The sequence below is a fragment of the Abramis brama genome (assembly GCF_963993115.1).
Source record: "Abramis brama genome assembly, chromosome: 7".
NCBI lineage: Eukaryota > Metazoa > Chordata > Actinopteri > Cypriniformes > Leuciscidae > Abramis > Abramis brama.
The window spans coordinates 29,591,335-29,605,046 of NC_139969.1; the positions used below are offsets into that span (position 1 = coordinate 29,591,335).

General features: G+C 36.6%; 1 protein-coding gene across 1 annotated transcript; it reads left to right on the forward strand.

The window, feature by feature from the left end:
• The first annotated feature begins 5,339 nt into the window (after nt 1–5,339).
• rgs5b (regulator of G protein signaling 5b) lies at nt 5,340–6,997 on the forward strand. Its single transcript, XM_084119043.1, has 4 exons — nt 5,340–5,466; nt 5,719–5,864; nt 6,148–6,314; nt 6,415–6,997. Exons 1-4 carry the CDS (start codon nt 5,423–5,425, stop codon nt 6,586–6,588), a joined length of 531 nt encoding a protein of 176 aa, XP_083975169.1. The 5' UTR covers nt 5,340–5,422; the 3' UTR covers nt 6,589–6,997.
• Nucleotides 6,998–13,712: the final 6,715 nt, after the last annotated feature.

Consider the following 13,712-nt stretch of genomic DNA (forward strand, 5'->3'; position numbering starts at 1 on the left):
AGTTACTGCTGTTTGTTTGTGGCCCTCAGTGACTATCTGTCTACAACTACCCTACATTTAATCAATTACTGACTGATACTGATCATGTTTGATATACGATTTAAATTTTCTGAGGAAAGGTCTGTTCATTTGATACTACACTACATAGATTTGGCAACCATTTGTCAAACTCTGTTGTGAAAAGAAATGTCAGAAAATGAGTGGTGATTATATTTTCCCAAGGGAAATTCTGTTGAATGTGCCATCATGACTATGACAATGTGCCATCATGGTGTTTTTGTGGGGGTTTAAATATCTATTTAGTCAACAAGTACTTAAAACAATGACTAGTGTTTGTGTAAAACACTAGGCCTACACATTATTTTCATATCAGATACTTCACAGTATACAGAAAGAACCAGTAAATACTTTCTCATTTTTTAGAAACATGCAGTTCAAAATGAATTTTAAACATGCTCAAACATGACACTTTCCTGTGTTCAGTTTGTTGAAAATAACATTAAAAAAGTCCTTGCTACAAAGGTACACATTTCTAAAGCACTATAGCTGACACATATCTAGTGTAAGTGTTTTTATGGTTCTCATGTATAACAGACGAAGGCTAGCTTTCTTTTGAAGTAATAAAGTAATATGTGAAATGAAAGAGAAAATAGGTGTATTATAAGTATCTTTGGCCTATATTTTTTATTGAATTTGCTGAAATCGATTTTCCTGCCTTCATACAGAACACTGTACTGACCTAGTGTCTATTATACCACATGTTTTTATTATTAATATAGTGTCATTAGATTAGAAAATTGTTTGGTATTGGTTTATTTAGAGTTATCAGGGCTGGGCTTATGAAGACATAATATGCTCCATAAAAATCATGACGACATTCCATATTGATCTTCATGTGACCCAATTATAGTTGTGAAAAAAGGAGCTCTTTAAAGGAGCTCTTTTTTACTCACGTCTTTGCGCCACATCCCACATCATTTTTTGGCTCATATAACAGCTATTTTGTTTAAAATTGATGAGCTATTTACAAAGTAACCTCATTATACAACCTGTAACCTAGAAATGGGCAAAACATAAAATCAATATGATATGGCCTTCCCATCAGTATCTGTTTATCAAGACTGTATATTGTGCAGTTGAATTGTTCCCATAAGTTGAGCCAAATTTCAGAGAGCCATTGTGGTTCACAATTCCTTGTTAATTATTTCCATTGTTAAACGGAAATGGGAAACCAAACTCCAGGGAAGTGCAGCTTTCCGGCAACAGCAACAATAAGATTTGTGTGCAAGATAGAGATCCAAATAATCAGCTAAACAGCTGGGAGCAGGTACAGCTATAATAACTTATTGAACTAGGTACAAATTGTATCTTTCTGTAAATTGCCAAGACCACCTGAAAAAAGATTTGTTTCCTAAATCACAAAAACAAAAAGCTAACTGTGAGATCAAGTGTAAAATTAGAAATGAATGCACATTGTGAGAAATAAAGCTGCAATTATGAGAAAGAAATACAAAATTATGAGATATAAAGTTGCAAATGAGGAAAAAGTTGTGATGTGAGATGTCACACTGCAAGAAATAGTCACTATTATGAAACAGACAGCCTTAACTGTGAGATAAACGTTTGCAATTATGAGAAATAAAGTCAATTCTCAGAGAAAAAAGTTGCAATGAGCTATTAAGTAAAATAAATCAAAAAGTGAAAAATAGTAACAATTATGAGAAAAAAAAACAATGAAATTGTCACAATCCTCAGTTCCTGACCAGTCACCTCGCACTACATTTCCCATAATCCCTCCTGGCTCACACCTGCAGACACTTTACTATCATCCACACATCATTCACCCTCATCAGCTCCACTCCATTTAAGCAGTCACGCTCCACATCACTAGGTCTGGTCCCGTCGTTCATCCCTTGAAAACTTACCCGACAACCGACCTGTGGGTACTTATTTATGCGATCCCGTCTCAAACTTTCACGTCTTCTGTCTTCATCTTGTCTTTAAGCCACCCAGCCTTCAAGTTACCTGTTATTCTCTGCCTGCAAACAGATAAGAACAGTCTTAACCCTGCCATTATCATCTCATGGATCTACCTTCCAGTTACTCGCTTGGAATGTGTATATGTGTGTCTCAAACTCAGTTTGGATTTTGCCTTTTTGTCTGCACTCTTCTGTTCCATGACCGATATTGTGAGACACAAATGTTTCAATTATGAGAAATTAAGTCACATTTGTGAAATTATGAGAAACTGTCTATTATGACTAATAAAGACGCAATTGTTGGATACAGAGTTGCAATTATGTAATTATTTTCTCTGAAGTGAATGGGCTTCCACAGGAAACTCATTTTTGGTGTTTATGACCATTTGTATCATAATGACAAATCTAGATCTTGAATGACAACTCTAAAATCTTGTTTTTTGAAATTATATTTTCACACATATAACATTTTCCACATGACTTTGCAGGGTGTAATATTATTTTATTTTTTTGCCTGGGCATTATAGCAAAGAAAACATGTTTACATCCAGAGTGAAGTGACAGTGGACAGATGGGGACGTGTCTCAATAAGACATGCCACAGCTGGCCAGAGACACTCGCTGTAACACTCTGTCCCCAAAAACACTGACCTTTGATTGAGCATGTAAACAGAGCACAACATATTTTTGTCATCCAAATTAATGTAATAAAGTTCACAGTTGCTGGAATCAGATATCGGGCACTGAGAAGTCAGTAAACGGAGCATGTTATTGCTAATGGAGATGTTTACAGGTTGCTTTAAGAAAATATCAAATGAGATTTCATTGTTATTGTTTAGTCACCATGAAATTGAAATTTACAATTCTTATTTTTTATGGAACATTGCAGTGTTTGTTATGAATTATTTATCTGTGCACATCATGTTTTAAAATTCATGTAAACAAAATCCAAATATCCCTCTTGCAGCTCATCTCTTCTCTTCTCTGATGATGTGTTTACTGGCGTGAGGGCAGGACAACCTGTCAATCACATGACATCACAGCAATAGCAAACCACAACAATCCAATTAATTCCTGATTCTACTTTTCTTTTTCTTTTTTTTCAAAAGCCGTTTCACTTGGATATTCGTCACAATAAGGGAGAAAAGACTACATTTCATGATGACTTTAAATCTAAAAATGGTAACCTGCAATTGTGACAGTACCTTGATCTATTTCTGCTTTATCTAACATTTGAATATAACATTCATGGTTCAACCTAAAGTAGTCAAGTTGACCCTAGTGAAAAATAAATATACTTAAATGTTTTTGAAATGCATTTACTTTATGCTATGTATACTACAAATGCATTTACATATTTATGTACTTAATACACACTGAACAAAATTATAAACGTTTTTGCCCCCATTTTTCATGAGCTCAACTCAAAGATCTAAGACTTTTTCTATGTACACAAAAGGTCTATTTCTCTCAAATATTGTTCACAAATCTGTCAAATCTGTGTTAGTGAGCACTTCTCCTTTGCCGAGATAATCCATCCACCTCACAGGTGTGGCATATCAAGATGCTGATTAGACAGCATGATTATTGCACAGGTGTGCCTTAGGCTGGCCACAATAAAAGGCCACTCTAAAATGTGCAGTTTTGTACTTTTGGTATACTAAAATGGCATACTTAAAGTCTGCTAAATTGGAACAACTAATTTTGTGCTTAATGCTCTTTAGTTATCTAGAAATATTGCTGAGGTCCAACTAAAGATATACTTTATATATTTGATTGTGCTAAAGTGGATCTATTACAAGTATACTTGGTACACTTTAAATATCCTGCATTTAAAGACTGATATTCTACAGAGATCATACTATCCTTAATAATAGTAATATTAAAACACATTTTAAGGCTTAATATTAAGAAATGTGCATTGTGGAATAAAGTTTAATTAGAATTATATCAGTTAGTCTCAAGCGATATGTTAGTAAATATGTTAATGGATTTGTTGTATACTTAGTATGAAATAAATGTATCTTAAACACATTTTGGTATAGGTTTTTTTTCACTAGGGGATGTATTCATATTAAATAATATTTTTGATTTGAATAAAACCACTTAGTTTATACGTTACTACATAATACATATTTTCTTTTTAATTTTTCTGACTTATTTTTTTTTTGTTGTTGTTGTTGGTTAAAGTAGCCTATATAAAAAACAACCTCAGAGCTACATTTTCCTCTGAGATAATACTCATTGCTTAGCAAAAGAAATCAAGAAGCATTTCCTCCCAGCATGATAAATATTTGATTTGAAAAATCACATGAGGTTACCTTAGATCTTTTGCTTTGATCCAAAAAAACAAAAAACATTTGGAACAAAGGAAATCATAATCAACATATCAACTGAACAGATTTCCCATTTCATTCTCAATTACCCTGACTTCTGCCACATATTCTCCATCTCAATTTCCTGTTTTTACGACAATGCTTTTAAGACCCTCCGCTCGAATGCTAGACGGGTTCACACAGAGTAAGTCTGTGACATCAGTAGGGGTTGTAAGGCGCGTGGGTGGGCTTCCTCCTGTCTACTGAAATCCCCCCATCACTTCCTGTATGCAGAAAAAGGCCCCATTTGCGCACACATGTGGTTGGAATACATTTCCACGTAAAACATTAGCCTATAGTTATTTAATAACGTAATTTTATTACGAATTTGCGTAGGTACCCTATACATCTACATCAATACAAATTATCTCTTTGATATACGAAACTATTCATAGTTACAGTATTTAACCAACTGATAAAACATGCAAAGTTATAAAAATAAATATTGTGGTTTCACACAGTGGCATCATAAATTCCAAGAGGGCTCGCTCACCCAAAAAGGAAAATTCTGTCATTTACTCACGCACCTAAAACAAAAGATATTTTGAAAAACTGTTTTTTTTTTTTCATACTATGAAAGTCAATGGGGTCCAAAAACAACAATAGATCTCATTATCTTTTAATGTATGCAAATTGCAAAAACCACTGAAAAATCCATTTCTTTTTTTCTTTTTTTTTTCACTTATAAAAATAAATTCATAGAGGTTTAGAATTATGACAGAATTTTCCTTTTTGAGTTTATTATCCAATAAAAGTTTGAAATATGTCCAATCCATTTCCAGTGTTTTATGCAACAAATTGAGGAAATCAGAGGAAAAAGAGAATCTTTACGACATTGCTTTCTACTGGAAATGATTCCCTGAAGACCAAAGGCTGCTTGAAGGGCAGAAACACCCCCTCCCTCCACAGCTTCCGTTTCATTGGCTAAGCCAAGTGATGTCATGGAGGGTGAAACTACATAAATAGCCCAGCATTGCTGACATTTAAGACAGAATCAAAAGTCTCAGACAACAGTAACTATTAGACAGCCACTTGTGGAGCATAGTAGGAAATCTTTGGACCTGCTAACATGTGCCGAGCACTAGAGCATCTGCCAACCACCTGTCTGGAAAGGTATGTTTCATATGTATTTATTTAAAAAAAATTACTATTAAAGATTAGTAATTATAAATTGCCAGAATAGTGAGAAAAGCTCAAATGTCATTATTTTCTTTTTAAGTATAGCTTTAAGTCTAAATTTTTAAATGATAATATAATATTTTATTTGAATATATATAAAATAACTGTTCAATAATAATATATGTCTTTTTATAAATTATAAGTACTTTCCCCCAATTAAATGATTGATTATTTTGTTCCTTACAGGGCAAAGGAACTCACGACTCGGTTTGGGAATTTTCTGCTAAAGCAAGAGTTTAATATCATGGGTCACTCAAAAAAAACTACCAAGCTAACTGTGGAGGACAGACAAAAATGGAGCCAGTCTTTCCACGAACTCCTGCTTCACAAAGGTGAGTTTATATCAGTGGGAACGTTTAAAAAAAAAATGGTAACATTTCAATTAACTTATTCAAATCAAAAAATACTATTTAGAATCACTAAATCAACCTAAATGCATTAATTTACACCAACAAAACTAACTTCATAGGTTAAATAAGGTAAAAATGGCACTTTAAGGTATATACAATTGCAGGTTACCACTTTTTACAGTTGCAATATTAAAGCACACCATTCTCAGGCTGTAGGATGAAAGCTATCAGGGTCGTCTAATGTTTTCTTCATGTTTCTTTGCAGACGGACTGTACGCTTTCACAGCTTTCCTGTCATCTGAGTACAGTGAAGAAAATATTGCTTTCTATTTGGCCTGTGAGGACTACAGGAACACGAAGACCTCCTCAAAGCTGTGCTCCAAGGCCAGGAAAATCTATGAAGAGTTCATCTGCTCTGACGCACCGAGAGAGGTAAATTTCCTAAGAACATAAATAGCGCAGAAGACTCATTCTTAATAAAAAAATGTCATGAATAAGTCTAATGGCAAATCCTTTCTCTGCATATTTTCAGGTTAATCTTGATCACGAAACTAAAACCATCACTTTGAACAATATGGAACAACCCACCCTGTCCTGCTTCAACCTTGCCCAGAGTAAAATTTACACCCTCATGGAGAAAGACTGCTACCCTCGTTTCCTCAAGTCAACAGTCTACCAGGAACTAATCACACAACATTTGGGTTAAATTACCCATGGCCACTCTGAAGACAGAAGCAGTGGAACACGTCCCAGATGAACACGGCATTTGTGGGAAAGTCAGTGAACCATCTGAACCAGTTTCTTGAGGTTCAGGAGGACGGAACAGAACTAAAGCCAGACTGGAAGGCCTTGGGCATTAAAGAACAGTCATTCTATGAACACAGCAATGGAGCACACAGGAAGATCAAGGTTGTAGCACTGGATAATAACTGTGAAAGTGGAACGTCTTTTGCACATTTATGTCAAACTAATTTTGTGTGTGTGTTTTTTTGTATTGCCTATGAGTATTTATTGAAAAGTTATATTGAAAATAGTGTTATTTATATTTGATGAACAATTGTGGGTTATTTATTGAACTTCGAGTGAAAAAAAACTTGAATAAATTTTTTACATTCAAACATTTGTCTTCAGCAATTTATCTTTTTTGAATAATTATTACTCAATTTAGAAATGTAGAATATATTGTAGTTATATAATATAGTTTTATTATTTATTTTGCTTTTAGAATTTGATTTGATTTTGCTTTTGAATATTTTTATTTTATTATTTTATTTTATTTTATGTGCAGCTACATGGAAATGGATGAATTAAAAGGGATAGATCACCCAAAAATGAAACAAAATACACATAAAAAAAGTAAAGAGTAGTATCCAAAAAGTAAAGAAAAAATCTAAATAAATGTATGTTGGTGGGATATATGAGAAGAGAAAATGGGGATGCCTCTTACATATTTTATTATGACATTAAAGGGATAGGTCACCCAAAAAAAAAAAAAATAATAATAATAATTTAATACAAATTTATTCCAAAACCTGTATGAGTGTCTTTCTTCTGCTGAACACAAAATAAGATATTTTGAAATGTTGGTATAACAGTGGAAGGCACCCAATGACTTCCATAGTTCCATAGTAGTTTTTTCCTATTGAAGTCAATGGGTGACGTAAACTGTCTGGTTACCAACACTTCAAAATATCTTCTTTTGTGTTCAGCAGAAGAAAGACACTCATACAGGTTTGGAACAACTTGAGGGGGAGTAAATGATGACAAAATTTTCATTTTGGGGTAAACTATGCCTTTAATGTCAATAAAATATGTAAGAGGCATCCCCATTTTCTCTTCCCACATATCCCAATAAAATAGTCTTATTTTTTTTCTTTACTTTATGGATTTTATTTTATTCTATTTTGCTTTTTGGATTTTATGTGCAGCTAAAAGGAACTGTCATAATATCACATAATATCATGTCATAATATCGTCATACACATCCCCCTCTGCACTTCCTCTCCCCACACATCCCACTCACATGGGTTAATGGAGGCTCTTAGTCACCTTCAACACACAATGCCTGGCACCTCTCTCAATGAGCCTCATAAAGACTAAATCTACTCTATTCGCATACATGCATAATTCACAGCTGCCAACAGGATAATTCAGTTTTTCCAGAATATACAGACAACCAGAGGTGTTTTTTCCAGGAAATCTCTGTGGAGCTGAGGCTGGTTTCCATGGCGACCGCGTGGTCCACTCATCTCACCCACTCCACGCCTCTGCAGGATCCTGTTTACCTTCTGTTGTGATGGCACTGAGATGCTTCAGCCGCCCACTCTGAGTCACCTGCTCTGCACCCCCTTCAAGCTGCCCTTTAAAACCCTATGAAGACCACAGTAGATGCAATCATTCTCACGATCAGTGGCGTGCACAGACCTCCTCCGGGGCAGGGGCGGAAGGACCAAAAAGGGCACTTTTTTAAAAAACAGTTAGCAGTACCCCTCTGTCTGTTGTGTTTTTATATATTTTAATGACTTCCTCACAATTATTTGGAATATCTCACTCGATGGAGAGCAGCAGTAGGTCAGAGAGCCTCTCTCTCTCTGAATAAGGAAAACTGTTTCAATATTGCTTGTAGTAAAGACTATATTCTAAGAATCTTGTGAAAATGTACCATAATTTTTAATCCTTTAAAAAAAAAAAGGTTTAAGAGATATTTTTTTATTCTCTACTTCTTTTGAAAAAATAAACATCTGTGCACTAGTGACTTAAAGAACACAGAAAGCGAAAAAAGAAGAACCTCTAATCTGGAAAACATCTCCAAACATCTATAACCAAGAAGAAATTTGATATATTTTTTTTAAATTGAAGGTCATAGTATAGCTGGTTATAACCAAGGGGTCATTAGCACAGTGGTTCCAACGCAGGAGATGAAGCTTTGAGAATGTCTCTGCATGATTGCGTCTGAAGCACATGTGTAATCAGTCATTGGTGGAACTACTCCCTACTCAGGGAACCATGGTTACAGTCTTAACCAAAACATTCCCTTTCGAGGGAACTTTTACATTGCATGGGAGATGATGCTATGGGAATGTGAATCACTATGTCATACGGAAAAACGCCTGTCCTAGTATGAATCATGCTGAGAAAAGGCTAGGACATCAGCACTCGAGAACCTGGTGAAGAGTCCAAGTCTGGCAATAGAACCTTACAAATGTGTGTGGAAAAGATCATCCTGCCGGATCACACAGTTCTTGAAGGGAAACCCCTGATAACAAGGCCTTGGAAGCCGCCATACTTCTAGTTGATTGTGCTCATAAACTGTTTTAGGGTGAATGAAGGCTTTTACCATGCCGGAGGCAAACTTTAAACATGAAGGGGCAACTGACAGAGCCTTAAGATCTCCTACTCTCTTTAGAGACGTGATAGTGAGCAGAAACTTCTCTGACACAGACTCTATGGGCTTGAAGAGCAAACCTTCGACCTCCACGGCCATGGCACACTTGCATGAGTTACAGGCCTCGTCCCTGTACCAACGAGACACCAACGGGTTTCTCCCCAAAGACTAACCACCCAAATGTGCATGTGAGCTGCAATGGCTCCTGCATACACTGCCCAGCTGAGAAACGATCCTGGAGGAACTCCAGCACTGAACCAATCGGGCAGTTCCACCTGACGTTCTCCGCATCTTGAAGTGAAGACTCTCCACTTTCACAAGTTGGTCCACTCAGGGAACAAACCCAGAGTTTCCACAGTTCTGGCCGGGAGTGAAAGCAGTGCCTGAGACAGAAGGTCCCTCCTGATGGGAATCTCCCAGGGAGAGTCGTCTAGGAGAGACATCAGGTCCAAGATCCATACTCAGCCCGGCCAGAACAGGGCTACCAGTAGCAGACGAACCCTGTCCTGGCGAATTCTCTCTAGAACTCCCAGGAGCAGAGCGATTGGGAGAAAGGTGTACAGACGCAGCCTCAGCCACACCATTCCATGAGTGGAGCTGGATGAATGAGGGAGAACCCGGACAGTATGACGTTTCTTGAGAAGCAAACAAGTCCACTTCCGCCTGGCCAAACTTTTTCCGAATCAACTCGACCCTCTCTAGGTGAAGTCTCCATTCCCAGGGCCTCAGCCCCTGACTCGACAGGATATCTGCTCCCTGATTCAGTTGCCCTGGGATGTAGAATTCCCTCCTGGAGAGCAACTTGCCCTGGGTCTGGAGGATCTGGTGTGCCAGTCTGTAAAGAGGGCGCAACCTCAGACCCCCCTGATGGTTTATATACGAGACTACTGATGTGTTGTCTGTACGGACAAGCACAAGACAGCCTCTGTGATCTGGGAGGAAGTACCTCAGTGCTAGGAATACAGCCATCATCTCCTGTCAATTTATGTGCCAAGAGAGAGACCCCTCCACAGACCTTCAACATTAACATTCTGAACCTGTACATACTCAGAGCACAGTTCAGTAGTCGTAGATCTAAGATTGGATGCAACAAACCTGTCAAAAGTTTGGAAACATTAAAAAATTTGTTTTCTCTTTTAATACATTTAATATGTTCACATGAAATCATTCTTTGCTGCTCAAGAAACATTTATTATTAATATTATTATTAATGTTGAAAACACTGTTTGCTGCTTATTATTTTTGTGGAAACCATTCAAACATTTGTGGTAAGATTAAAAAGAGAGAAATTAATACTTTTATTCATCAAGCATGCCTGAAATTATGTGACAGTGAAGACATTTATAATGTTACAAAAGATTTATATTTAATACGTGCTTTATTAAATGAAATAAATAAATGTAATAAATAAATAACTTTTTATTCATCAAAGAATCTTGAAAAAGATCACCATTTCCACAATGGATTGATTGATTGGTTGATTGATTGGTTGATGGATTAATTGATTTAATGTTATTATAATAAAACTGGACTGTGGATTCCTAGACAGTGAGTTCACACTGCCAGTGGTAAATGGATCCTGGGCCTCTCTCTTACAGTAAGAGGACATTTCCTTCTTCTAAAATTAACCAAGAATGTGGTGCACTTACTATTTTAGCAGTTTGATTATTTTAAGTGCTGCTGAAACGAACAACAGTGTCAACAGAATGACTTACTGAAACTATTTGCAGTAAATGCTGCTATGTTTAGTCACTGCCGGTGTTTAGAGTGACATATCCTACACTCACCTCCCCGTGTAAGATATTCATAACTCAGGGCTATTCATAGAACATGGTGGTGAAGTTAGACTTGAGCATGCAGACACAATAGAGGAACTCTTTATAAGGAAGGGCCAGTTTTCAGAGAAATTACCAGTGTTTTCCGCCTCTATTGTTCCACATGACTGAATCATTTGTAGCCTCTATTCCCAAACACATTATGAGCTGACGATGAGCCAGAAGGTAGACTGAGCTAGGGGGGTTTAACTACTGTTTTATCCCTAACTTTACTCTCAGTTATTGTTTGTTTAAATAAAAACACAAAATATGGGTGGGGGATTTTTTATTCAAATATTAATATAAATAAAAAAATTGTAATGACAACAACAAAATATTTAAAATAAATATTTAAACAAATGTTAAAACAACTCATTAAAGTATAAAAATAATTATACAACGCTGTTTTAACACTAAATCCAAATCAACACTAAATCATGCTGGAAATATACACTCACCTAAAGGACACCATACTAATACTGTGTTTGACCCCCTTTCGCCTTCAGAACTGCCTTAATTCTACGTGGCATTGATTCAACAAGGTGCTGAAAGCATTCTTTAGGCATTTAAACGATGCCCAATTGGCACTAAGGGGCCTAAAGTGTGCCAAGAAAACATCCCCCATACCATTACACCACCACCACCAGCCTGCACAGTGGTAACAAGGCATGATGGATCCATTTTCTCATTCTGTTTACGCCAAATTCTGACTCTACCATCTGAATGTCTCAACAGAAATCGAGACTCATCAGACCAGGCAACATTTTTCCAGTCTTCAACTGTCCAATTTTGGTGAGCTTGTGCAAATTGTAGCCTCTTTTTCCTATTTGTAGTGGAGATAAGTGGTACCCGGTGGGGTCTTCTGCTGTTGTAGCCCATCCGCCTCAAGTTTGTTCGTGTTGTGGCTTCACAAATGCTTTGCTGCATACCTCGGTTGTAACGAGTGGTTATTTCAGTCAAAGTTGCTCTTCTATCAGCTTGAATCAGTCGACCCATTCTCCTCTGACCTCTAGCATCAACAAGGCATTTTCGCCCACAGGACTGCTGCATACTGGATGTTTTTCCCTTTTCACACCATTCTTTGTAAACCCTAGAAATGGTTGTGCGTGAAAATCCCAGTAACTGAGCAGATTGTGAAATACTCTGGCACCAACAACCATGCCACGCTCAAAATTGCTTAAATCACCTTTCTTTCCCATTCTGACATTCAGTTTGGAGTTCAGGAGATTGTCTTGACCAAGACCACACCCCTAAATGCATTGAAGCAACTGCCATGTGATTGGTTGATTAGATAATTGCATTAATGAGAAATTGAACAGATGTTCCTAATAATCCTTTAGGTGAGTGTATATATATCAAGATGTTGGGTCTGGGAGCTCACCATTGGCTGGGCTCAATCCGCAAAATAAAATTTGCTGCTGCTAGGGTGTGTCTAGATTTCTAGGCTAAATATATTTTTATTGTCAAGGACAAGTAAAAAAATCTCTCAGTTTAAGCCTCTAATGCATGATGGGTATGGTAGCTTTAGTGAAAAAGCAACAATTATAACTGATTGGCTTCATTTTGCAGCGTTTAGCATCCTGCTGTTATCAAGCTAACATTTTTCTAAGGGAACATTCATTCTTCGTATTGTGTCGGTCCTGTGTTCTCATTTCATTTCTCCCTCTTCTTTCTTTCTTCGGCTCAGAGGGGGGCTGTTACGCTGATTTGAGGTCGAATTGACAAAAAATTAACTGTGGAACAACAGGTTTCACAGTCCCCTAAAGTAATAAGATAAAACTCAATAGGTACAGTGTGTTCTAAGACAGCATCTCCTCACCTGTTTCTACCGTAAAAAAACAAACAAACATGGTGTGTCAATAATGTATTTGCTGTGTTATTGTGTGCACTTATTTATAGTCACATCACAATCAAGTTCAGGGGGATGACGCAAGTCTCTCAACATCTTGAGAGGTAGACCCATGAGCCAAAAGAACATTAAGGTCATACTTGTCTCTATGGAGAAGGTTCTGACAGATTGGCAGACTAGTTGTTCGTCATGTTATGCCAAACCCCAGCAAAAAATACAGTGCAGGTTTAAAGCTAAAGTGATATACCATGTCCTGATTTTGCCAAGTTAGACGCGTTCTTGGGTCAACATATTTTGTTGATTCTGGAATACCATTCCTGTCTGAAAATGTATTTCTAACTATTTCTCAACTAGAGGGAAATTATGGTGAATAACACTGATGTAGAAGCACCTAACCCTGGTTGTAAGCCTAAACTTGACATAAACTGTAAACTTGTCCCTCAGATCTGATTGGTTGATTGGAATGCTGTTCCAGGATTAAAAAAGATGTTGAACCAGGAACATGATGTAGGCTACTTGGTGAAATCAGGTTCTGCAGTGATATAATATATCCAAACTACTACAACAAAATATGGTATGATTAAAAACATTTCATATTGTCATATTCAATCATATTAATTTAGAATATAGACAACACTTATATTAGTGCAATTGTCTAGATTGGCAATATGATTAATTTGCCCTTTATTATTCCTTTTTTGTTTTCTATTTAACAAAAATATCAGAACAACGAATCTATTGCCTCTTCTATAATTCAAAGTGACATCAAAAACCACAAAACC